The 25,200-nt window shown below is 56.0% G+C and overlaps 2 protein-coding genes across 3 annotated transcripts; both read left to right on the top strand.

The window, feature by feature from the left end:
* Positions 1-199: 199 nt before the first annotated feature.
* On the top strand, positions 200-14,207 carry GOT2 (glutamic-oxaloacetic transaminase 2). Its single transcript, XM_067302709.1, has 10 exons — positions 200-304; positions 6,035-6,191; positions 7,626-7,754; positions 8,281-8,340; positions 8,461-8,622; positions 8,929-9,033; positions 9,750-9,900; positions 10,185-10,350; positions 11,375-11,525; positions 12,014-14,207. The coding sequence occupies exons 1-10, from the start codon at positions 228-230 to the stop codon at positions 12,134-12,136; spliced, it is 1,281 nt and encodes a 426-aa protein (XP_067158810.1). The 5' UTR covers positions 200-227; the 3' UTR covers positions 12,137-14,207.
* A 454-nt stretch (positions 14,208-14,661) lies between these two features.
* Positions 14,662-25,155, top strand: SLC38A7 (solute carrier family 38 member 7). 2 transcript variants are annotated; one of them, XM_067302710.1, is made up of 12 exons: positions 14,662-14,707; positions 15,991-16,096; positions 16,391-16,855; positions 17,113-17,311; positions 17,408-17,552; positions 18,279-18,377; positions 19,637-19,694; positions 20,420-20,534; positions 20,782-20,929; positions 21,013-21,212; positions 21,607-21,661; positions 21,755-25,155. In XM_067302710.1, exons 3-12 carry the CDS (start codon positions 16,589-16,591, stop codon positions 21,855-21,857), a joined length of 1,389 nt encoding a protein of 462 aa, XP_067158811.1. In that variant the 5' UTR covers positions 14,662-14,707; positions 15,991-16,096; positions 16,391-16,588; the 3' UTR covers positions 21,858-25,155. The 2 variants fall into 2 exon arrangements, with proteins under 2 accessions (XP_067158811.1, XP_067158812.1); XM_067302711.1 differs by lacking the exon at positions 18,279-18,377.
* Positions 25,156-25,200: the final 45 nt, after the last annotated feature.

The following is a 25,200-nucleotide window of genomic DNA, read 5'->3' on the forward strand; positions in this document are numbered from 1 at the left end:
GCCCGGCCGGCGCCCCCGAACCCCGCACGGCCCAGTAGGGCCCAGCGCAGCCCAGTAAGGCCCAGCACGGCCCCGACGGGGCGGGCGGCGCGGCTGCAGCGAGCCCGCCCGGCCACCAGGGGGCGGCGCGCCGGCGGCGCTGCGCATGCGCGGGGCGGGCGGGGCGGGGCCTGCGCGAGGCCGGTAGCCGCCCCCCCAACCCCGCTGCCTACCCGCCTGCCGCCGCCATGGCTCTGCTGCAGTCCCGCCGGCTCCTCGCCGCGCCGCGCCTCGCCGCCGCCGCCGCTGCCTCCGCCCGGGCCAGGTGAGGGCCGGCGGCGCTGGGGGGCGGCTCTCCCCGCTGCGGCGGGGCTGGCCCCCCAGGAGCGTGGCGGGGCGCAGGGGCTCCCGCGCGGCGCGGCGCCGCCGCGTGCGGTGCCGGTGCCCGTGCGGGTCGGGGCGGGGCGGGGAGCGGCGGAGCGGAACGGGGCTGGGCGAGGCGAGGCGAGGCAAGGCAAGGCAAGGGGGCTCGGGGGAGGCTGTTCGCGGGGAGCAAGCGTGTCCCTGCGCGGCTCCTGTAGGCGCCGGAGAAGCCGGTGACGTCCGGGCGAGGGGGAGGAGGGGAAGGGTTGCAGGCGGCGGGCGCGCGGATTGGCTGGGTGAACGAGGCGAATCGGGGGGCGCGCGCCGCGGCCTCCCGCTCTGATTGGCTGCGGCCGGGGCCCGGGGCCGCCCGCCTGCCCTTGAGGGGCCGCCTTAGAGGGCGCGTGCGGGGGGCGCGCGCTGCGGGCGGGGGCGCGCGCTGGGGGCCGGGGGCGCCTGGGCGCTGCGCAGCGGGGTGGGAGCTTCGCTGCCTGCCGTGCCGTGCCGTGCCGTGCCGTGCCGTGCCGTGCCGTGCCGTGCCGTGCCGGAGCCACGCGTGCAGGTGTGCGAGACCAGGCGGGGCAGGGGCAGGGGTGGGAGCGTTCCCACAGACTCCCTTCTGCACTGCCAGCTCCGGACCCTCCCGCCCCTGAAGGCCGCAGAGGGATGGGGATGAGGGCACGGGGTGCATCTGGAGCCCTGCGAAGAGCCCGGGGTGGCGGCACCCGCAGGACGGGGGATCCCTGCAGCTGCTCCCCAGATCCCTGGGACTTCTGAGAGGCGGTGTGTGCCAGGACCTGGGCAGGGCCTTGCAGCTTTCCAGAGCCCTTTGACTCCTGGCCCGTGCTGACATTGCGTCGCTTTAGGGAACGCTTCCTTGTCAGTGCTGCAGAGCAGTTTTCCTTTTCTTTTTTTCTTTTTTTATTCCTCCGTTCCAGCAGGTACAGGCCTATTAGATAGTGATTAACCCTGTTTTGTCCCGCATGGCCCCTGTCTGCCTTGCGAGCTGAATGCTCCCACTCCCTGCTTCTTCTGAGGCAGTGTTCTGGCTCTTACCAGCACGTAGAGCAGCAGGTATCTAGACGCTGTGTTTTCCGCCCTTGGACCCCTGGGTCCTGTGCCTTTTCCGTAGGGGACCTGTAGAAGGTGTGTAAGCCTACTGGCAAAAGCCTTGCTCTTCTCAGGTTTGCTATATGGCAAGCTGTAAACTGCCAAATTGAATGTAGGTCACGCAGAAGAGATGCAGACCATCGCTTTTGTAAGAAAAGGTCCTTTCTGCAAAGGTCAGTTGTTCCTATGCAGTGTGCCTGAAGAGTGTCTTGTTGTCAGGTGATAGGAGATGCCAAGCAGCGATCAACGGTTGTCCATGTCCTTGTCTCTGGTAGCTTAACGTGGTGGTCAGAGCTGTTACAATTTCTCGCTGCTGAGAATGGCCTCTCCAAAATCAGAGGTAAAGGGATATGAAATGATTAAAATGGATCCTTCGACACACAAATACTAATTAATGATAGGTGATAGCCTTCCGTCTGCTCTTCTGATGTATCACGAGACTACGATTTTAAATACTTTTCTTGGTGGGACGCTTACCATAGCTGACGAGGGCAATGAATTTTTCCGGCTTGAGAGGGCTGTGGCAGCGGGAGCAGCCTATCAGTGTTGTTCCTGAATAAATATTTGCTTTAGCTGTGAGATCACGAATGGAGTCGCCTTTGGCCTGTCCGCTCTGCTCCAACTGGCAGAACCGCTGGAGGGGCCGACTTTGGCAGAGGTTTTGAAATCGAGTAACCTATAGAGCTGTACCTCAGGGAGTGTGTGTCGGATCTTTAACAACGGAAAACTTCAATGGACTTGTGAACGCTTGCCTGCCTAGAGGAAAACATGCTGTGTGAGCCTGGCCTAACTCCATAAACGTGCTGTTAAGGTCTCTGCGGCTTGGGCCGCAAGTGCCACATGCGTTTCCTAAGGGTGCTGCTGTCTTATGCAGGTCTTGGTGCACGTTTCTGCCCTCTCTGTCCTGTCTGTCACATCGTGCACGCAGCTGGGCCCTGAGCTGGCTTGGAAGACCCAGCTGGCTGAAAAATAATCTGGCAAAAACTTGTTTCTCAGCTGCATCAATTGTCTGAGCACCTTTTCACAGACTGGCTGGTGGGGGGACAGAGACTACTTGAACAACAGGTCTGCTCAGCATCTAAATACAGCCTCAGGCCACCTACGTTCAAGTCCAGCAGCTGAAGAAAATGCTGTCTTTGGCTTACATTTGATACTCCTCAAGTAGTTCAACCACAGCTTAAACTTGTTTTTGTTTAGGTCTGTGCACTGAAACATGTCCAGCCCTGGAGCGTAGGCAGAGAGGACATGCAGTTTATAACTTTGACCTTTATTCAGCACCAGCACTCTTTTAATTGCTTGAAATAAAATACAGTGCAATGCAGAGACACCACATTAAAAAATCAGGTGCTTATGATACCATAGCGGTAGCTATATATTAGAATATGGAGCCTTGGATCCCTATTAGATTGCTTGTCCAAACCCTTGTGCAGAAAGCTTTGAATGGGTGATCTATCTGAGTATCCTGATGTGTTTGAACAACTGAATCTGGACTCTTTTCTCACCTCCTTGCTGGCTCAACTCCCTGGAAAGAGCAGAGGAGTCTTTCTTTAGCTGTCACCCTAAAGCTCTTGGGCTAAGAACAGGAAAATCAGCCCTAAGCCTGCCCTTTGCTGTCTTAAGCTGATAGAAACAGTGGCTCAGAATGGAAGTACTCAGCTCTCAGGAGTGCTGGAGCTTAGGGAAACGCTGCGGGATCAGCGTTGGTTGCAGCAGTAGCACAGTAGAACCCAGTGACCTGCTTAAGCGTTTGCAGGATTGGGACCTAAATACCTAAAGCGCTGTAAGCGGCTTGGTGAAAAGCACAGCAGAAAGACGGTATTGTCGCTATGTCAGAAGCTGCAGCTCTTTAAAGCAGGTGGCCAAGCTACTGCAGCCTTTGGTACCAAAATAATCTTAGACAAGGTAGACTCCTGCGGAGGGGGATGCTCGTGTGCAAAGTGCATTTCTTTCCCCCCCCCCACCTCCTCCATTGCCAGGAAGGCGGGAGAGGCTTAGCATCGCGTGCTTCCTAAACCCGCAGCAGGTTTGTGCCCCGACAGCCCCCTCAGTGGCCTTCCACGCGTCCTGGTTGGGTTGGCTCAGCTCTCTGAGCTTCTCCCTCACCGCTCGCTGCAGCCCGTGTCCCTCCAGAGGGTGGGTGTCTGTGGCGTGACTGACTCATCCTCCTTTCTGAGCTGATCCTGTACTTAAGCAGAGAGGTAATTAAGATTTGTTAGCGGTCTAGAAAATGCTAAACGCATCTTCTATTTTTAAGCTGCCTGAGGTGTCTCTGCCTGTACACGTTTGCTGCCTTTTTTTGTAGGAATACTATAATGACGAGGAGAGCAATTAAGTTTGAACAGGACAAACGAAGTCTGGGGCTCAGATGAGAGGCAATCTACGTGTACATACATGCAAAGCAGGGATATGTAGTGACTAAACTGGGTCTAAACAGACCTGAAGTGGCCTGAGTGGCGGGGGAAAGTGACTTTACGAGTTCTGCTGAGGCCATGAGCACTAGAGCCTTCTGCTTCCTTAACCCGCTGGGCCGTGCTGTCTCCAGAAGTGCTCTGCTGTTCGGTGTCTGCCGCAGTACGACAGAGTACGCATCCACAGTCCAACACAGTACACACAGCGTTCAGCAGAAGGTGTGACTGGTCAGGGGGTGGTTCGAGGCCTCCTGCGTCGCCTGGGGCAGAGCCTGGTCCCAGGATATCTTCACGTGAGGCTGCCTTCCCCGGGCCAAAGAACTCTTCCCCGTAAAGCTGATTCGTGGTGGCGTTAGCTATAAAAGCAATCTCGTTCTGTGTTTCTCCTTTAGCTCCCAAGACTGAATCCCCTCCCAGGGGAGATGAGCCGCATCTACCTTGGGCTACATGCTGTGTCCTGCCACGGAGCTTGGGTGTCTGGATAAGTGTCTGTGCGATGCTGCGTGCCAGGGCAGTCAGAGCTATGTTGAGTTGTCTTCTGTAGTTATCCTGTGTTCGAGAGGGACCTGTCTCTGCAAGGCAGGTTAAAACCCACCACACCTCTTCTCTTGCAGTATCTACGGCTTGCGGAGGCCGAGCGTGGCACTGGGTAGAGGCTGCGGCCAAAGAGAGAAAAACGGGGTTTCTTTTTATAGCGTGGACTGATCTGTCCTTGACCTTAAGAGAGCTTCTCTGTCTTCAGGATGGCAGTCCTGCCAACGGGATGGAGGCAGGTGGTTTTGAGAGCGGCTGCTAGGGAGCAAGGAGCACTGACTTGGGACTTGGGCAAAGCTCCTACTGGCTTGACTGCAAGGGAACGGACCTTCAAATCAGAGCTTGTCACTTGTCGCGCAGGGAAGAGAGCGTCCTGTGCATGTTCTAGGGAAACAGCGTTTGGCTACAACATCCCTCTCAAGGGAGCCAAAGTTTGTAGGACGGGGAAGGGAAATATCTTTGTTAGGTCAACTAACCTTGCTGAAAAAGCAGATTAGTTTTCATGCCTGAGAGCCCTTCCAGGAGTTTGGAAGAGGCTCAGTATTCATGTTTCACGCAATTGCCTGGATCTGGACAAGGTTCCCTGGGGAGAGAGCTAACCTGCAGGAATAACCCAGCCCTGGAGAGGTGGCAGGTGATTGGAGTATAAGAGTTTAAGGCTTCTGTTTCCTGGGGCCTTCATGGTGTCAGCACATAAGGAAAACAGGGTCATTTCTACCCATTAATGATTTAGAGGAAGCCCATTATTTTCAGCCACATTAAAGTGAGGTTTTTTGCCCATTTTGCAATCTAAAATGCAATGCCAGGTAATGGAGCATAAGGGAGATATTTTCTCCCTGGATAATTCTCTTAGCAATGCTTCTACCTTCCCCAATGGTTAAAAGGCAAGATTTCTCTTGACATTTCCTCTCTAGCTGTGCATGTCTTGTCGGTGCACACCTGAAGGGTGCTGCTTAATAGCTAAATGTGTGTGGTGGTGTGTCCGGTTGGTGTGACGCTGCCCGGGAGGGCAGGTGGGTTACACAGCCGTCCCACACCAGCCTTGAGTTGCTCTGGGCGCTGGGATACTCTGTTTGAGCAGCTGGCGTGTCCCTAACAGGTTTCGAGGTCACGCACCAGTGCTTACATCAACTGTTTTCAGCCAGGACCACGGCACGTGTGTTTGGTTTCGAATCTCTGCGCCCATCTCCATGAGCAATCCATACTTTTCAGAGATCCCTGGGGGAAGGACACCAACCAGCTCTCCCCAAATTTTGCATGACCTGGGAAACCTTTGGTGGCTTCTCTCAAAAGTCCCCTCCTGCTTTGCCTGGCAGGAGCAGGGCTGTGTTGTCTTTTTACCCTCTGCCATGGGGCAGGGAGGGATGTGCTTATTTATCACGCAGACCCACCCACCTTGTCAAACTCTGCACTACTGATATGCTACTGAGTTAACTGGGGAACGTGCTCGCTTGGACTCATTGCAGATTTAGACCTGGCTTGTGTGGAGCAGGGGAAACCATGGGCTGTTCACTTTAGGAAACAGCACCTCACTTGAGGTGTTGGGGAGCCTGCCGCTGCTGAGCCCTTAGCCAGGGTGTTGCGAACAGTGTCAGCTGCTCAGTTCTTGCACCTAATCCTTAGCTGCTTTCTCCCTTCAGCTCATGGTGGTCTCACGTGGAGATGGGTCCCCCCGACCCTATCCTGGGGGTGACGGAAGCTTTCAAGCGCGACACCAACTCCAAGAAGATGAACCTGGGTGTGGGGGCGTACCGGGATGACAACGGGAAGCCGTACGTCCTGAACTGCGTTCGCAAGGTGAGCCTGCCGCTGGTCACGGGGCAGGATCAGATCCAGGTGCCAGGCGCCCTGGCGGGGACAGGGAGCAGGAAGGCCCCTGCATGCAGTCCCTAGGCAAGGTTTGCCTGTTGGTCCTTACAACATGCTTTGTCTCTAGTAGAGCAGGACAGTGTTGCTAAATATCTCCATTAGCAATGCTAATGCTACAGAGAGATAGTGGAGCCAGCTGTCCTAGCAGTAGTAGGAAAAATAGGGAAAGTGTGTCTTGCTCCCATCCAAGTAAATCTAATTTGTTGCTGCCTTCCATGAGCTCTCCAATTCAGCTGTCCTCTGGGCTTAAAGGGGTTTCTTGTGAATAGCCTGATGTTCCTTGGGGCATCCCACGTGGGAAGGAAAGAGCTGACATTGTCCCTTTATTGGATTAGAAATTCTGCTGAGCCTTTGTCACCAGTTTCTCCGTAAGCCGGTCTGAAACTCCAGCCGGGGAGCTGGGTGTGAATACTGCTCTGGAGGGGATTACGGAGAGGGTGGGGTAACTTTGCCTGGAGCCTTTCGGAGCTGTAAGTATAGAAATAAGCTGATAAACAGCTGGAAGCTGACATGTATGGTGACTGGCATAGGGAGGATATCTTGTCCATGTTTCTCGTCAGCGTGGGATTTAAAGCAGTTCCTCTGCTAACTCTCCCTTGTCCTCACTCTCCCTGTGTCAGAGCATACTGCAGCCAGGTCACAACCAGAAAGCCTGAATGGTGTCACAGAAGGAGCTTCCTGCTGGCATCTGAATGCTGCCAGCTTCCGTCCAGCTCCTCTAGGAGCAGGAATAAGGTTCCCAGAGCACTTGGGATGCGTCTCCATCACTGTATTTTTCCTTAGTATGTCTCATTGCCCACTGTTCTTGCTGCCCCGTGTCAGATAAGGACCTGGATTGGTTTTTGATGCTAGGTCTACTTGAAAGAAGTGGTGAATTGAAACCAGGTTAGTGTTAAAGTGGGTTGGGACTGAGATTAGCCAGGCTGGGGGGAGCCCTGTTTAGGAGGTAGGTGAGCCAGCTTTCAGGCAGGCTGCTTTCAAAATTGGCTGGGTTTTCTGGGTACTTTTTTTTAACGTGCTTCACCTAGTTTGGTGTCATTGCCAGTATAACCAGGGCCTGCAAAGAGCTTGTAACCCTATCTAGCTTTAGGATGTGTCTCCCTATATAGAGCCAGTCTCTGCTGTTCAGTAACAGTCAAGTCACTCCTTCCTGCAGGACTGTTCTAGCTTGAGCAAAGAAACACATGTCCCTGTGCAGCCGCATTAATGCTAATGGGCGCTCTCCTCTAGCACCCGGTTACCCGGCTCTGCTGTCCTGTGCTAACAACCAGTGAGGGCTCTGGCAGTTGGTGAAGAAGAGAAGAGACGTTGAGCCGTGCGCTGGTGATGCCTTCCATATCAAATGTGTCTTCTTCTTTCCAGGCAGAGGCCCAGATAGCATCTAAGAAGATGGACAAGGAGTACTTGCCCATTGCGGGGCTAGCAGATTTCACCAGAGCATCAGCAGAACTGGCGTTGGGTGAAAACAGTGAGGCTTTCAAGAGTGGTCGGGTAAGGAGTGGGCTGGGAACCACGGGGGTGGGCAGTGCTGCACGGTCTGTACGTAGGTGCCCAGGAGGAGCAGAAGGGCTGGTGTGGGTATTCGTGCCTCTGAGCTGCAGGCTGGCTATAGGCTCAACAATAATTGCTACCTCCGAAAGCTGTGGTAAACCAGCCCTTCACGAGGGTTCAGCCTTGCCTGGGTCCCAACTCCCTGCCCTGTTAGTGTATTAAGCAGCGTGGACTGAGCCCCAGAACTCAGCTCTGCTGCGGGATGTATTTAAGGAGATGTATATGCTCATCCTGTCAGAGTTGGGAGGAGAGGGGGAACCCACATATTTCCGGGACAGAGCTGTGGGTTAATGAGGACAGAGTAGCAAATTGGACTCACTGATCCATGCAGTCCCTTCCAGTCCTGTGTCCCTGTTTGAAGGAGCTGTTGCTGAGGAGTGCATCTGCCAAAGCTGATGTAGGGACTGCTCCATTTCCTGTATTGCGCTGTGTCAACTCACTCATGTATTTGTATCTTCCCTTGCAGTATGTCACTGTGCAGGGTATTTCTGGGACTGGATCTCTGCGAATTGGAGCCAATTTTTTGGTGAGTCCCTGGCCAGTGGGGGAAGGAAAGGAATCTTTTGACAGGAGCTGATGTTTCAGGTATTTCTAACTGCGTGAATCTGTTCAATCTACTTGAACATGCTCTCCTTCTCTTGATCAGCAACGGTTCTTCAAGTCTAGTCGTGACGTGTATCTGCCCAAACCATCCTGGGGCAATCACACACCCATTTTCCGTGATGCTGGCCTGCAACTTCAGTCTTACCGCTACTACGACCCCAAGACATGCAGCCTTGACTTCTCTGGAGCCATGGATGACATTTCTGTGAGTTGCCTTTAGGGCCTGGATGCATGGAGGTGGTGTGGGGGGATGTGTAAGCTTTTTGCTTTAGCCCGAATGTGATTGGGAGCCTGATGACATTGTGTTAAGGCTGGAGACCCTGCAGAACTTGTCAGATGTGTGAGAGTAAGAGACATCTTGTATTCTTGCTCCTCCAGAGTTCTGGCATTGCAGGACCTTCTAAGCCAGCTTTGTGGCTACGCATGTGTCTAAGTCAGTAGCCTCATCTCAACAGCTAAGAAGAGTGCCCAGACGTCATTAATCATTCATTCTCTCTAACTTCTTTCTTAGAAAATTCCAGAGAAGAGCATCATCCTCTTGCACGCCTGTGCTCACAACCCCACTGGGGTGGATCCCCGGCAGGAGCAATGGAAGGAGTTGGCTGCTGTGGTGAAGGTGAGCAGTGGAGGGTCCCAGTGGTGCTGTGCTGCTCCTGGGAAAATGCGTCTCTGGGATTTCACGGGCGGCATCTGGTCTCTGCTGAGCTACTGGCTACTCCCCTCCCTGTAGCCAGGATGGGTGTCTTGTTCCTGCACCAAAGACAGGAGCCAGCCAAGTGTTCCCATTCAGGTCAAGCTTCCAGCTGACCACTGGGAGTCTTAATAGTCCAAGTCCAGCAGTCACTCTGCTGGCACCTTCCCAGGGAGATGGGGGAGTGCAGCAAGGCTGACAGAGCAAGCTGTGGTAGCTGGGAGTTCTCTTGATGCTGGTGCATTGGAAATGCTGGAAGCTCTCATGTGCTTCAGTTCCTGAAGAGGGGGATGGCTGGGGAGAGGTGAAAAACTGGACGCCTGGAAACTGATAATACGGGAGACACTGAAATGGAATAAGTCATTGCTGTTAAATCCACTTCTCCCTCCTCGGCCAGACTGTATATGCCGTAAATGTACTGGTGGGGTCTTTGCGTACTGTTCTGATGTGCAGCAGGTAGCTGTGGCTTTCAGACTGCCTTCTCTGAGCAAAGGAAAGGGAATGGCTCTGTTTGTGGAGGAGCAGGGTCGCAACCAAGCAGGCTGCTGCCTACATGGCTCTGTTCAGCCTGCTGCCATGGTTCCCAAAGCCTGGAGGGGTGTTCAGCCCCCATGACGCTCTCTTTCCCTCTCCACTGGCAGAAACGGAACCTCCTCGTGTACTTTGACATGGCCTACCAGGGCTTTGCCAGCGGGGACATCAACCGGGATGCCTGGGCTGTGCGGCACTTCATCGAGCAGGGCATCAACATCGTGTTGGCACAGTCGTACGCCAAGAACATGGGGCTGTACGGTGAGCAGGGCGGGTGGTGCTTCGTGCAAGATGCTGGGGGGATCCTCTGCCTTCAGTTTTCAGCCGGTGTCTTTCTAGAGATGCCTGATGGGCTCCCAGTCCCAGCTGCTCCTTGTGCCCATCCTGTAGTATTGAACAGGACACAGGAGGTAACCTGCTGGGAGCAGGTGGAGACCCTCCAAGAGAACAGGGCTCTTGTAAGGCTGTGTGGCTTTTGGACAGGTCCTGCCCCAGCCCTTGGTATCCAGGGGCGGAGGCTGGGACCTGACTGCCATTTTTTTCAGGGGAGCGTGTGGGTGCCTTCACGGTGATCTGCAGTGATGCAGAGGAAGCCAAGAGGGTCGAGTCGCAGCTGAAGATCCTCATCCGTCCCATGTACTCCAACCCACCCATCAACGGAGCCCGCATCGCCTCTCTCATCCTGAACAGCCCTGACCTGCGGAAAGAGTGGTAAGAGGGAACCCCTAATGCACACAGTAGTGAGATGTGAAGTCTCTCTGTGGTAGCCATTAGTGTCACAGGCAGCTCGCTGCTTCTGGGGTGCAGTCAGAAGCACGTGCCACTCCTTTGCCCTGGAGGAATGAGGGCCTGCTCAGACACTCGTGTCCTGGCGTCGGCTAGTATCAGTCCAGCCTAGCGCATGGGGGCTCCTCTGTGTTACCAGGGCAGAGAACGCTAAAGGGGATAAAGCTCCACTGGGATTGAAGGCTGCAGGAGCTGCCCATCCACAGAGTGCAGAAGGCCAACTAAGGCATTGTAGCCACTTAAGATGTCTCACATGGGGGAAGTGGAAGCTTAAACCCCCTGGGAATAAGACAGAGGAATGTAACCTCCACACCCCAAGCCCACTCCCTGGCGTCAGCCTGGGCTGCTCTCCCAGCCCCTTGGCGTTGAGTCCCCGCAGGCAGCTGGCCTTGCGGAACAAAGGCTGCCTGTGTATTGTGGCCTCGCTGGGAGTTGTGCTCCTTTGGCAGGCTGACGCTTGTGCCTGATGCAGGGCCCAGCAGAGATGTCTCCTAGCTGCGCTGCCTTGGAGCAGGGAATGTCTGCCTGCTCTGGGAGGTCCCCTTGTCCTCTCCATTTATCCCCAGATACTATCTTATGTGGTTTTGGACAGTGTTGCCATGAGCCCTGCACTTCTCCAGCATCTTTTGGAAGTGGGAGATGTGAGACCCTGTTAGTACTGTCCAACAGCTATGGAATAAATAAATAGCAGCCACTTTCAGATACCAGGAGAAAGGAGCAGCTCCCCAGCTGGAGCAGTGGGTTCATGCTCTGGGCTTTGCTCATCTGCCTACTGTGTGTGCCACTCAGAGAACATGTGCGTGTGGACAGTGATTGGGTTATACATCCCATGTTTCTGGGGGTTTGAGGCCCCTCCAGGGGGAGAGGGTTGCTTCCCAGGCAGTTGGGGAGGGGGCAGTGTCAGTGCATCCCAGCTGTGCTCTGAGCGATTCCTGGCTTGGCTCCTCAGGCTGGTGGAGGTGAAGAGCATGGCTGACCGGATCATCAGCATGCGAACTCAGCTGGTGTCCAACCTCAAGAAAGAGGGATCCTCCCACAACTGGCAGCACATCACTGACCAGATTGGCATGTTCTGCTTCACAGGGCTGAAGCCTGAGCAGGTAAACACCGTTCCTGTGGCCTCAGAGGTGGTGTTTGTGGTCCTTTTCAGATGGATCTTGACTGCAGGTGCTAAAATGAGCCCATATGAGCAGTCCAGGAGGACCATCCTCCAAGCCTGCGGCACTGGAGCATGTTGGGGGACCTGTGTCCTGCCCTGCTCCCTGCTGTGCTTAAGGAGTTTAAAAGCAAATGTAGCCCGCTTATCTGTGAAAGGAAGCAGTCACTTAAAGCCACGCTTTGGTGACCTTGAGGGTCAGCTCAAGTGAGGTGACTGTCCTAACTGATCATCTGAAGTGCTTGTGTGTTGCCCAAGAGCTGAGCAGCATCTTTTGCTTCCCAGTGTGCACTGCTGGCTCTGCAGGTAGTTGGTGTGGGTTCAGCGTCTGCTGGCGCCCAGTCACTTTTGGTTCTGGCAAGCTGGATAAGATTTGCGCTCTACTAAGAGCAGAGCTTGGCCTGCCTTTTGAACTCTGTTCTTTCATCCCAGGTGGAGCGGCTGACCAAGGAGTTCTCCATCTATATGACAAAGGATGGCCGAATCTCTGTGGCGGGAGTTACATCGGGCAACGTGGGCTACCTGGCTCACGCCATCCATCAAGTCACCAAGTAAAGACAAAGGTGTGCCCTGGAGCTGTTGGCCTTCCCTTCCCCTGTCTCTTGCTGCTGATGGAAGAATGGGAGGGGAAGGAAGCAAGCAGAACACTTCCAACCACAGCACTTAACGCTGCTGCTGAATGTATCTTGTAGATGAATTGTTGTAGAGGCCTAGTCAAAATCACCCTACATTGCTGAGCAGGGGCACCATTGCTGGCTTCTACTCCCATCAGAACCGTTCTCCCCTGCAGTTCGTCCTTTCTCCATCTGCCCCAGCACCCCTCTGCGTTGGAGGAAGCAAATGGTTAGCATCCTGCCATCCTGCCACTGTAGGCACAAGTGCGTCCCCACACTCATTTCTCCATGAGAAGGCTTTGTAAGGCTGTTTGCCGCTTGCCAGCAGTGGCAGTGGAGAGGCAGCTGGGTGGGCTGAATGTGAGGGCTGCTCAGGTACGCTCCTGCAACCTCCTCGGCCTGTCCCTGCTGCCTGCGGGCTCCGTCCTCCTTCCCCCCCATCTGCAGCTGGGCTTTGGACTAGCCAAGGGCCAGGCAGCGCCGAAGCTGCCATCTGACAACCAGCACAAAGGCTGAGGACTTCTCGCTACTAAAATCCGCTGCATTCTTGGCTTACCTCTTTCCAGCTGGGAATCTCCTCTCAGGTGTAATTCACAGTGGTGGTGGTGTGTGAGGCAGGCCACTGTCACTTCTCTAAACCTGCCTGGTTCTCCTGGCTTCACTCCCGTACTCTGAGGTGAAACAATTACTTGCCCCTCAATAAGAACATACTCTGAAAATTACTCTTTGTTGGTCTCTGCCTCTCCCAGCTCCTGTATCAATCCCAACAGCCCGGCCCTGATCCTATCAGCCCTCCCTGCAAAGAAGAGTCTGTTTGTGTGTGTCCCAAAGCTATGAGCCAAGACATGGGGCCAGCCATGTGCACCCTCACCCTAGGGTGCCATGGTGTCCTCCTCTTGTCTGCTCTGTTCAGCCAGACTTCTGGTGCTGTTAGAAAGCAGGAGAGAAAGATCTTGAGGGAAGTCTGAGAGCTGGTGACTCAGAAAACATTCTCTCGTTTTAAACTGACTTGAGAGGACTGGAAGCCCTTATAGGGCAGGCCGGGACTCTGCTCTTTCATCCAAAGTAAGCTGACATGGCTGTGTTGAGCCTTCCTCCCATGATAGCACCACTGGATCCTGTCCTTTCCATGTACCAAACATTCCCTCTCGGACGTGGCAGCACAGGGGATCTCGTTATGGCCAGTGAAACTGTCTTCTGAGGGTCCCCCAGAGAGGGAGTGCAATCCCCACCCACCCTTGGGTCCCGAACGTACCAGGGCATGGGGACGGAGACTGTTTGGGTGGGAGTCAGGGTCATGCAGCTAAAATTGCAGCCTGCTCAGTGGAATGTAACTGTTGCTTTTTTTTTTTCCCTGGGGAGAGTGTGAGTGCCCAAAGGCTGTCTGCCCTGCGCCCAGCCACTGAAGCAAGGTGAAGTTATTCCTTGCAGCAAGCAAAGGTTGGCCCCTAGGCAGACACCAAGGGGGTATCTCTGCAGCTGAATGAGCTTTCTCCATCCTGTGGCTCTGATCTCCCAACTGACACCTTTCTCCCTTGCAGTTGTACCAGGACATTTAGCAGAGCGGTCCTTGGTTTTCATTCGTTACCAGTGCAAACTTGTTCCCTCGGAGCTGGGATGGGTCTGTCTAGCATATGCTGTCACCGGGCTTTCTGGCAGAGGAGGAGCAGCTTACACAAGCCTCGGAGAGCTGGAGCCTCCCGCTGCCCCAGAGCAGACAGGTTGCACTTTAACTGCAATGATTGTTTACATGGCCCGATGCCTACAGCCTCTGCTCCTCTCCGATTTGTGCAATAACCGCTTCCCGTGCTGCTGCTCCCGGTGCTGCCCCGTCGTGCTGTAGGATGGTGGGTTCCCGTGCTGTGGTCCTGGGTTCTGCGTTGCTCCGGAGCCTGCCTTCCCCCGTCTGCCCCGGTTTCAGAGAGCCCTTTTACCCTGTGTAATCATTAGGCCTTTCTGCAGCCTGTTCTCTGTTGAAATAAAAGAGCTGGAGCACAGCGGTTGCTTTCTGACTGTCCTTTGCTGCTGCCTCCTCTCTCTGCGCTGCTGCCTGGGCAACGCGGGGCTGGCTTACGTTTTAGCCATAAACCAGCAACGATGGCACAGAAGAAGCCGCTTCGAGCAGCAGGGGGTACCGGCATTTTGGGGTGCCCCTGCTTCTCCCGGCCTGCCGAGGCGCGGGTGCTGCGGCCGGGTTCCCGCGCCCCTTGGGTGATGCAGCCCGGCTGCTCCGGACCGGGGAGGCCGGAGACTGCGGCGGGGAGCTGCTGGGCGGGGGGGGCCAGGGCCGCGGCCCCCGCGGAGCCGCCGACGAGCCGAGCCGAGCCGCCGGGCCTCCCCGCCCCTCTCCGCTCCGCTCCGCTCCGCTCCCCTCGCGCGGCGCCCGGCGGCGGCGGCGGGCGGACTACAAGCCCCGGCGTGCAGCGGGCCGGGCGGTGCCGGCGCTGCGCCGCCGCGGGGAGCGCTGGGCGCCGCCGGGCCGGAGCGGAGCGGAGCGGCCCCCGGCCGCCGGGTGAGTGAGGTGGGGAAGGGGCCGCCCGGGGCCCCCCACGGCCCGGCCCGGCCCGGCCCGGCCCAGCCAGGGGCAGCGCCCTCCGGAGCGCCCGGCCCCGGGGCTGCTCGCAGCGGCGGCGCCGAGGGGAGGGCTGGGGGTGGCCCGCCGGGGGGGCGGCACGGCCCGTGGCCGGGGGGACCGTGCGCCCCGCCGCCGAGAGACGGGGCACCGCGCACCCGAAGGCGGGAGGACGCCGGGCCCGCTCCGCCTCTGCGTGGGGGGGGCACCTGTCCCCCGGGGTGCGGGGCGGCCGAGGGCGGCCGTGGGGCAGCGGCCTGGTGCGCGGCTCCAGGCTTCGCTTCGTCGCGGAGCGGGGCCCCCCTCGCCGCGCAGCGTGGTCCGCGGCCCGTGGTTGCCCCCTCCGCGCTGCTTAACCTTCAGAGAAACGCCCGCTGTCAAGGCCCGGCCGTCGCTGCCTGATGTCGCCTCCCGGCGAGCGGAGCCAAGCGGCAGCCAGGCGCCCCGGCTGCGGGGCGGAGGCGGTGTGAGCCCCTCCGCTTCCAGCGCCCTTCTCCGGCGAGCAGGGAAGCCTCGGCCGCCTCTCGCCCAGGCGGGAGCATTAGAGCTAGGCCGAAATGGACCCCACGTGCATCAACCGGCCCACCAGCCTGGTGACCTGGGATCTGTCCCCTTTGCGCTCCTACCTCCGGATGAGAGTAGCTGCCCTTCTTCTCCCTTTGCCCGGTTCTGCAGTTCTTCCTCTTTTCCCCGAAATCTTTGAAGAGGATCGGTAGCAAAAGCATGGGAATAAATAGCCTAGAAACAACGGGTCTCTTGATCGGGAAGAATCTAAGGAAAAAGATTTCCTGTGGTTCTGAAGGTCCCCGTGAGGCTCTGCCAGGCTCCCTCAGTGTCTGGGGAGGGTTTGCGAGAGCTGATCTTGAGCTCAGAGAGGTGCTGGGATTAGGTCTGGACTGTCCAACCACCAAGGGCTCTTGTGATGGAAACACCAGGTGTTCAGGTGTAGGCTCTTCTGCAAACACTTCTGAGACATCTCGTGCTGGCGGTCATCCCCTGGCAGTCTGGGTGCGCTTGGGAAGGGGAGGCTGTTTGCTGCAGTAGGCGCTGGTCCTGTTTTCCTTGGTTACACAATGTTCCCTGTTGTGCGTGCGGGTCGTTCTCGTTGAGCCAGGCCCCGAACTTTACCCAGCAAGCACGTGCATGGCAGCTCTTGCAGAGCTTGCAGAAATTGGGGCTGGAAATCAGGAAGTGAGCTGTGACACTGGGTCTCGTGCCTGCAGAAATGTGAGTCCTGTGATGAGGTCCCAGCTCCCCAGCCGTGCGACCAGGGCGCAATCCACCATCCAAAGGCGGCAGCGTCCTCACTCTGAATTCAGAGGACGAGAGGTGAGTTCTTTTTGTGTCTTCTTCCATCCCATAACATCTTTGCTGAAATTAGGGTACCTGAGTGCAATGTCCCATGAGCTGAGACCCAGTGAATGGATTTCATGTGTGCCCCTGTCTGATGCCTGAGTGGTCTCCTCTTAATGTAGACTGCAGGACACCAGAGGCTTTTGGCTTTATCCCGTTGGGTGGCCCATCCCCAGGCACAGATGGGAGGGAAGCCTGCATGACAGCAGGGCTTGACTCAGTTTCCCAACAATCCTTAACTGACTCTTGTCCCTCTTGTGTCCATTCTAGGAGCAGTGAAGGGGTCTTCTGCACTTCTGGCTGCTGTGGTCCCAGCCTGGCTGTTTGCTGCCTCACTGCTTGATGGAGCCAGCGCTGCTGGAGACGCTCCTCGTGGCGGTTGGCTGAGCCCGGTGTGGGAACACTGGTGGGACGCAGAGGGCAGTGTGTGTTGTGGTAGGACAGAAGGATCCTGCCACCAGACGAAAGATGGCTCAGGGCACCGGGAGCATCAACAGCGACTACAAGGACTGGGAGTGGAGTGCTGATGCTGGGGAACGGGCCAGGCTCCTACAGAGCCCCAGGGTGGAGACGGTACCCAAGAGTGGAGAGAGCCAAGGAGACAGTCTGGGGGCCACCTCTGCTCTGGGAGCTGTCTTCATCGTGGTGAACGCTGCCCTTGGGGCTGGGTTGCTCAACTTCCCTGCTGCCTTCAACATGGCTGGTGGCGTGGCCGCAGGCATCACACTGCAGATGGTGAGAGGGCAGGGAAGGGAGGGCCCCAAGTGGCACCCTGAGGAGTGGGTGCCTGGGTGGGAGCTGGAGATCCCTGTTTGGGGTGTGGGGGACTGTGGGCCCCTGGAAGGGACCCCTGTTGGGTGAGGTGTGGGGCAGGGCCCTGAGGGACAGCAGGGATACTGTGCGTGTTTGGGGCTGGGTATCTGGGGTGGCTTCGGGGACCTTGGCATGCCATTCCCTCATTGTGTCCCCTCCGTGTTTCCTCCCCACTCCAGTGTATGCTGGTCTTCATCATCGGAGGCCTGGTCATCCTGGCGTACTGCTCACAGGCCAGCAATGAGCGGACGTACCAGGAGGTGGTGTGGGCTGTGTGTGGGAAGGTACCCGGCGTGCTGTGTGAGGTGGCTATCGCTGTCTACACCTTTGGCACCTGCATCGCTTTCCTCATCATCATTGGAGACCAGGAGGACAAGAGTAAGAGTCCTGAGAAAAACTCAGTTGCCCTCCCTTCCCCTGGAAAGGGGAGATGTCCTTGCCTTGCACCCTGACAGCCTCGGCTCTCCCCCACAGTCATTGCTGCGCTGGTGACAGAGCCCGAGGGAGCAGGGAGCAGCCACTGGTACACGGACCGCAAGTTCACCATCAGCATCACTGCCTTCCTCCTCATCCTGCCCCTCTCCATCCCCAAGGAGATTGGCTTCCAGAAATATGCCAGGTAGGTGAGGAGAGCCCTCCAGGGCTGCGAGCTGGGACATACTAACAGTCTGGGCCAGCTGGTACCCTCCTGAGCATGGAGACACCCTTTATGGCCCTGGCTCTGCTACCAACCCCTGAGACTTTGGGCATGTCCTTCTCCTCCCTGTGCCTCAGTTTCCCCACCTGGGAAACAGAGGAGCTGCTGAGCACTGTGCAGACATAATATAATTCCCTGGGGCCTGTGTCCCTCACTTGTGCTCTCTGGAGGGAAGAGCTGGTCTCAGCTGCTTTGTTCGCTGTCTTTGGAGTTGGCCACTCAGCAGAAAGGAGGGCCAGTAAGGATCCCTTGGGACCCAGGGCCAGGTGGTCCTGCAGACACTGAAACACTGTAGCCATTTGTTTAATACTCACCTCTTTCTCTATCCCTGCCCAAAACCCAAGGTCAGTCTGTCCCTTTGTCTGGAGCACGTCTGCTCCGCAGCGCAGCCCCTGAGCACAGCGGGGTTGTGTGGGCGTCTGTTTGGAGGACAGTGGGTGACAGTGCCTGGCATATTCCTGTCCTTGGTGAGGAGGGAGAAAGGGAGGGCAAGAGATGGTCCTGGTGGGAAGGATTGAGGTGGTCCAGGCTGCCTTGGGAGAAGGACAGGGCTGCAGAGCCTGGGAGGAGAGCCTCTCCAGCCTACTGAGAGTAACAGTTGCTGGCTGGGAGGCAGCACACTGACAGGCCCACTGTCCCCTCTTGCAGCTCTCTAAGTGTGATTGGCACATGGTATGTCACTGCAGTCATTATCATCAAGTACATCTGGCCTGACAAGGAGCTTGCGCCTGTGGAGATCCCCACCAGGTACGTGCAACAGATGTGTTGCTGGTGGTGACCCTGACACACTGCAGAGCCCAGCAGGGGTGCTGAAATGAGGGGTGCATAGGTGGGAGACAGTTCCTTCCCAAGTCCTATCCCTGGTCCCAGGGAAGCTGCATGTTTCTGCCAAGAACTCCACGAGGCTGCATCGCTCCACCTTTCATGGGAGCAGGTAGTGAGGGAGAGGAGAAGGACCTGTTGGAGGCACCCTGTCCTGGTCTCCTTCTCCCCTTCTTCAGTACTACAGCATGAGCTTAGACATCAGAAAATCCTCATCTGCCCTCCACTGCAAGTGTGTCTTGCAGGCTACTGAGGAGTGGTTCCCTAAAACCTGGGACCTAGGAGACCACTAAGGCAAGAAGGACAAGATAGAGAGGATAGAGAGGATAGGATAGAGAGGGGGCAGGAATGCCCTACTGGTTACAACTGGCTGGACAGGTAGCCATCCCTGGGGACAACAGAGGACATTAACAGAAGGACATGATCACAGCCAGACCCATTGGGCTACCAAAGGTGGCTGCCAGCCCTACATCCTGTGAGGGCTCAGCATCCCACCAAGGACCCTAGAGATGTAGTCACAGTTTCTGGGGAATTTCTGGAGACACTGCTCCCATGGGATCTGTGTTGCCCCTGCCAGTGGGGTCCTGTCCTCCCGGATGCCTGGATCCCCAGAGCTCCATGAATGCTTTTGTCGAGAGCTAGTTAATTTTAGCTCCGATACAACTGGGCCCAAAGTTCCCCTTACAGTGTTTCTGCTCACCTGGAAATGAGAGGTCTATGGCTCTTTTAGGATGATTTTGGTTGTTTCTTTTGTTGACAAAGTCTGAGTGGCTTCACCCTGCCTTCACTGTGTGGGGCTGTTTCTGGACCCAGCTGTTTTAGGCAGAGTAAAACTTAGACCAGTTCTCAACACTGCCCAACAGGTCCTTATTTTTTTACTGATTCTTTTACTTCTGTAATTCCTCGATTTTTGACATCTCTGACAGCTTCTAAGAGGGCCTGGTTTTATCTGAGTGAGAGGCCCTGGTCTTCAGAGAGTGCCAGACCCTAGGAAAACTTCGATCCCTGCAAAGGCATCATCCCACACGGGGGCAAGTGGTAACTGAGGAGGAGGCAGATCTGCTGAGAAATGAACCCCTTACCGAATGCCCCTTGTCGTTCCTCCGAGGGGGCTCTGTGAGTGGGTGCGGGGGGCCTGTACCTTCCCTGCACAGTCTGACTGGCGGATGTTTCTCTCCTGCCAGCCCCTCCACATGGATGGCTGTGTTCAACGCTATGCCCACCATCTGCTTCGGATTCCAGGTAAGGCTGCGAGCCTTGTGGCTGCCTGGGTGTGGGGCTCGTCTAGTCCCCAGAGGAGCTGAGGGATAACAGCGGATCCCAGAATTGAGAGTCAGCAGGCCTCCAACACCCAGGCTGTTCACCCTTTGGCCAGCGCTGGACAATTTGCCCCTTTGCACATGTCTAGCCATGTCTGGTCAGTCCAGAGATGTCCCAGTGTTTTGAACTTTGTCCCTTCCACAGGAGACAGTCACGCAGCTAGATGCTTTTTACTTCCAGAATATTTCCCTGGACATTCAGATGGAAGCTGCTCTGTGCTCTTGGTGTATGGTTTTGCAAGGTGGCTGGAACTGGTTTAACATCTCACCACCCCCTGGAAGAGAGGCTCCCCACTCTCTGCTTTCTGCCCCCTGGCTCTGCTGCTGCCTGGGAAGCTAGTTCAGCTCCCTGTAATGGCAGAGAACTAACGCCGGCAGAGGGAGAGTAGTGTTTTGTTAAGCAGAGAAGAGTTGGGCTGTGAATAGGATTGGGGGGGAGACGGATCAATTTTATCCTAGCCGGGGAGCTGCCAGGGCAGCCTGTCTCCTCATTGCTTCCTCCGGCGACAAACCTGGGGCCTCGTGGTGTCTTCGCTTCTCAGTAGCGCTTTGCTCTAGCCATGCGTAACGCATGGGATCCTGCATGGCTCCCCTTTGCTCCAGCTCACCCCGGCATCTTTCACCACGCTCTCTTTGTGTCCCTGGCAGTGCCACGTGAGCAGTGTGCCCGTCTTTAACAGCATGAAGCAGCCAGAGGTGAAGACCTGGGGGGCCGTGGTGACGGCAGCCATGGTGATCGCTCTTTTTGTCTATACAGGCACTGGTAAGTGAGGGGACCTCATGGTGGCTTGTGTGGGTACGGCATGGTCCCTGGAGGGGCTGTGAGCTCCTGGAGAGCAGAGATCCCCTGGTCAGCAGAGAGTATGTGAGGGAGGTACAGAGAGGAAAGGTGGGGGGTTCACCTGACCCCCTACACACACCCCTGTGTTCTGTGTGTAACATCCCTCTGAGTCTTGTCACTTGGACACAAGTTTTCCCTGTCCCCTGCTGATTGCTTCCTTCCCTGGCAGGTGTCTGTGGGTTCCTGACTTTTGGCACCAGTGTGGACCAGGACGTGCTGCTCTCCTACCCCTCCAACGACATCCCCGTTGCTCTTGCTCGGGCCTTCATCATCCTGTGCGTGCTGACATCCTACCCCATCCTGCACTTCTGTGGCCGGTGAGCAGTGGGAGGTGGCAGGAACTGGCATGGGCAGGAGGGCATTGCCAGGAAACCCCCCTTGCTTGGGTTTGTGCCCACAGGGCTGTCCTGGAGGGCCTCTGGCTCCGCTACACTGGGGTGACGGTGGAGGAGGACGTGGTGCGGGAGCGGCGACGGCGTCTACTCCAGACTGTCAGTTGGTTCCTCCTAACTCTCCTCCTGGCTCTGTTCATCCCTGACATTGGCAAAGTCATCTCTGTTATCGGGGGCTTGGCCGCCTGCTTCATCTTCGTCTTCCCAGGTATGGCCCCATCATCCTGGGACACTTGGTGGCCAGTGGAGGTCTCTCGTCCTTGTATCTCAGGCAAGGAGGGGGCAGGATGGGGGCACAGGAACCAAGAGCCCTTTTGAGAATGGTGAAAGTGCAGTGTGAGGCTGGTTGACAGCCCAACTATATTGGCTGGGCTAAAAATGTGCTTTGCCCCTCTCCAGAGCGGGCTGGGAGGTGGCTGGGATTGCCCTGGGATTCATCTACCTGGCTGGAAGAAGGAAATAGGAGAGGACGTGTCCCTCCTGCCTTCTGCAGAGCAGCTCTTATCTCTCTGGATGAGCAGCTCCTTGGTCTGAAGGGGTGACTGCTCAGGCTCCAGGGGACAGTCCTCATCTGGATTTAATTTGCCTCCCCTCCCTGCCAGGGCTTTGCCTGATTCAAGCCAAACTCTCTGAGATCCAGGAAACCAGACCAGTCAGGTAACTGAAGTTCACCTCCCCTCTCCCCCCTTTCCCTGCAGTCACTGGCATACAGGTCCCCTCTAACTGCACCCTATCCTTGTGCATCCACAGCTGGTGGGCCCAGGTCAGCTATGGGGTGTTCATGGTCACCCTCGGAGCCTTCATCTTTGGACAAACCACTGCCAACGCTATCTTTGTGGATCTCACAGCTTGACTCCTTCTCCAGGCTGGTCCGTGCTGCTGATGAGGGGAAGTAGATTTCCCATAGGACCAGAGGGGTGGGGGGAGGAAAAAAAATTGGGAACATACAAGAGGAACGTTGTAATTTGGGGCTTCACTGAAGGAGCCCTGCAGGGACTTGTATCTCACTGTCGTAACGCACCAGGCAGTCAGGCTTGGCTTTTCAGCCCTGACTCTCTGGTAACTCTCAGAGCATCACTACAAAGAGACCTCGGACCCAGCGGAGGGGAGCGCACCGTGACACCGCACGGTGGAGAACCTCGCTCGCTCCGTGCTGACATCCAGGTCAAATCCTTTCTACTGCTCCAGGGGTAGACATCACTAAGGGATCACGTTTGGGATTTGCACAGGCAAGTACACTGCTCTTGCCTGCCTACCTCTGGGTCAGGAGATGTTCTCTCCAGCACTTTCACAGTTTAAACTCCCTGTTCTGACGGCAATGTTAGAGGGAGACAGTGTGTCTTGTATAAAGGGAACTACTATCCATGCTTTAACTTGCAATCAGTGAGGACATGCTGTGGTCAGGAGAATGTAAAACAAATGGTGCGTCTGCAGAAAGGGAGAGCTCTGTTTTGGCAGAAAGCAAAGGGCTCTCTGCCCCACTAAGCAGTGCAGGGAAGATGGGCCCTGACTGGTTTGAATAAGCTGTAAAGTGAGTTTTACTGTGCCTGAATGCAGCAATTCCTCCACCATGTTAACCCCAGTAGCTTAGACAAGGTGATATCCCTGAAGCCCTCTCCTGTATCAGTGTTTTGTTTGATTTGAATTTGGTGTCCCTGTGACTCATCTCGCCAGTCTTGTGTTCCAGCTCAGTGCTGCAGAGTTACTGTTACATCTGCCTCTGGCTGGGCTACGCTTTCTGTTAGAAAGTGGGAATTTTGCATCGAGCCTGACGCTAACATGTGTCGTTTGTGGAAGGAGGGTCGGGAAGACCCCACGGATAGTGACACACCAGTGCAATGTTTACACTGCCAGCCCCTGCCTCCTGGCACGGGGGGGTTGCTCACTCACTAGAAAAGGTGCTGTGACCGCATTGACTGCCTGGAGACACTACGCTAGAGCAAAGCTCTTCTCTAAATTTCAAATCCTGTTCTTCCATGCTGGGTGTCGGAGGAATGGGACTGGGCCAGGTGTAGGTTTAAAGGGACGCTTTGGGGGTAAAGCAGTCCATGTTAATGCATTTTTATATTGTTCCCTTGGCCGTTTGCGCTCTGTGTTGCTGATGTTGGTCCGGGCTGTTCCTCCTTAGCCTTTCTGGACAGTTTCACTTCTGTTTCTGAGTGCTTTCTCTGGGTTTGGCAGTTCCCCCAGCTGCAGATTCAGCTGGGGGTAGTTAAACCTCAGCAGAAAACTGTTCTTGTTCAGTCTTTAAGCTTCCTCGTTCTTTGTTTGGCTTCTAAAACCCTGGGGGAGGGAGGGATTTATGTGTATGTATCGCTGCGTCTTTGATAAGGGTCCAGCCCACCCCAGCTCTAGAAGGGAGCTTTGTGCATATCTGGCTTGGCTCCTTGCGCGTCTTCTCGAAGCAGTGCCCTTGGCAGATGTGGCACCTGGCCCAGCCTGTTGTGGTGGGAAGGTGAATCGTGACATGTTTATGTATTTCTTGCTGTGTTTCTTTTCCTCTGTGACCAGCCAGCGGTGGGTGAGAGGACAGTATGGGGGCACTTTTCAGTGGAAACATTTGATCTCGCCGTACCAACGCTTGCTATGTATAAATGTGCTCTCTGACAAGAGGTGGCTTCAGCCTGGCTCCCGCATTCACCGTGTGCTGTCCCCAGCAGCTCCCGGGCAGTGCAGTGGGGCTAGCCCAGCTCTGGCTGGCCTGCTGTGCAGTGGGGAAGGGCTCTTTACCCAAATGGGCACATTTCTCCCCAGATCCTGCTCCATGATTTGAGCACCCCTGCCCTCCCCCCAGCTCTTAAGAGATGAGATGGGGAGATCCAGATGGGGAATGAGAAGGAAACCCCAAACACAGTGTGATTGTTTTGAGGGACTGTGCCAATGTCACATATCCCTCCTGCCTCCTCCAAGGTAGCTCCAACCTTCATGCCCTCAGCTTGCGACAGAAACAGACTCCAGCAATCCCCCACTTCCTATGCTCCCTGTGCTTGCCTGGAAACGGGGAAGAGTTATCAGCACGCCAGGCTCTCTTGAGATCATGCTGTGCTTGAGGGGGTACAGAGGATGTGGTGTACATGAGCAAACAAGACTTGCTTTTCCCGGACAAGAACAGGAGATGGAAGGAGCCGCTGGCCTCACGTTAATGGATGGCTTATTTAAATACAGTCCATCTGTGCTGCACACAGGACTGTGAATGCCCAAGGCACCAGCTGCCTCCCAAGCCCCTTCCCCTGGCTGCTGCATAAGAGCCAGGCACTGGGGCTTGAAGGGCTCCTCTTGCGCCTTGGTGCCAAGAAAAGGGTGCCCACCTCACTGAGACCTGAATGTGCTGACCGATCCCCATGGACATGGGGAGCACAGAGCCACCTCATCTCTGTGGATCCTAGCAGGGATGGGGGAGCTCAGGGCTCGGCAGATGCTAATGTAGAGGTCCACTGAAGTGTTTCAGTGCCTGGTTCCCCTCAAGACAGATGGGAGTTTGGTACCCAGTGGCTTTTGTGGCTCTGGCCTTCACTAAGGCCTGCCTGGCGCAGGGAGGTCCCGCTGCCATCTTTCTTTTTGCTGATGAACCCCAGCAGCCTTCTGCATCCTGGATCCTCCCGTCTTGGAAAAGCAATGTCTCCACTGGGTTTGCAGTTGCAACAGCATGGGTTCCTAGTGGGAAGGAGAGCCAAAGTGCAGGATTGGGGTGCTTTCCAGGGAACTTGGCTGGTATAAACTACACTTGGCCCAAGGTCACATCAGCTTGGGCCCAGGCCAGACTGTAGGACTTCTGTTTTGTGTGTCTCCACTGGAGTGCAGGTAACCAGAGATGCTGCTTAATTTTCTCCCCCACCTTTTTCTTCACCCCCTGCTTGCTCAGCTTGAGGTAGAGGTAGCAGAGCTGCGTCCATCACAGGTGCCCCATGTCTTTGGTTGTCATGCACACACACGCACAGGGAGTAGCTGTGCTTTCTCATTTCCCCCTGAGGGAACGTGTGTTTGAAAGCAGGGGTGCCTGCTGCCCTGGCAGTGGGGTAATAAGGTGATGTGGCTGTTTCTCTGTTTGCCTTACCACTCCTGTGACTGTTTACAAAACAACGGACTTTTTATGTATTTTCTACGTGCAAAAATGGAAGACCTTGACTTAATAAAAGTGAAGTTGTGGTGCATATGCCAGGCGGGTGCAGTGTGGTTTCTGGGTGTCTGCGGGGCAA

This window comes from Apteryx mantelli, chromosome 10 (assembly GCF_036417845.1).
Source record: "Apteryx mantelli isolate bAptMan1 chromosome 10, bAptMan1.hap1, whole genome shotgun sequence".
In the NCBI taxonomy this organism is placed as follows: Eukaryota; Metazoa; Chordata; class Aves; order Apterygiformes; family Apterygidae; genus Apteryx; species Apteryx mantelli.

Excerpts from the sequence above, each read along its gene's own strand:
- GOT2 (XM_067302709.1), top strand. The coding sequence starts at position 228 with ATGGCTCTGCTGCAGTCCCGCCGGCTCCTCGCCGCGCCGCGCCTCGCC. Across the intron at positions 6,192-7,625 it reads TCCTGAACTGCGTTCGCAAG|GCAGAGGCCCAGATAGCATC; the intron begins GTGAGCCTGCCG and ends TCTTCTTTCCAG. Across the intron at positions 7,755-8,280 it reads AGGCTTTCAAGAGTGGTCGG|TATGTCACTGTGCAGGGTAT; the intron begins GTAAGGAGTGGG and ends CTTCCCTTGCAG.
- SLC38A7 (XM_067302710.1), top strand. The coding sequence starts at position 16,589 with ATGGCTCAGGGCACCGGGAGCATCAACAGCGACTACAAGGACTGGGAG. Across the intron at positions 17,553-18,278 it reads GGCTTCCAGAAATATGCCAG|CTCTCTAAGTGTGATTGGCA; the intron begins GTAGGTGAGGAG and ends CCCCTCTTGCAG. Across the intron at positions 20,930-21,012 it reads ATCCTGCACTTCTGTGGCCG|GGCTGTCCTGGAGGGCCTCT; the intron begins GTGAGCAGTGGG and ends TTGTGCCCACAG.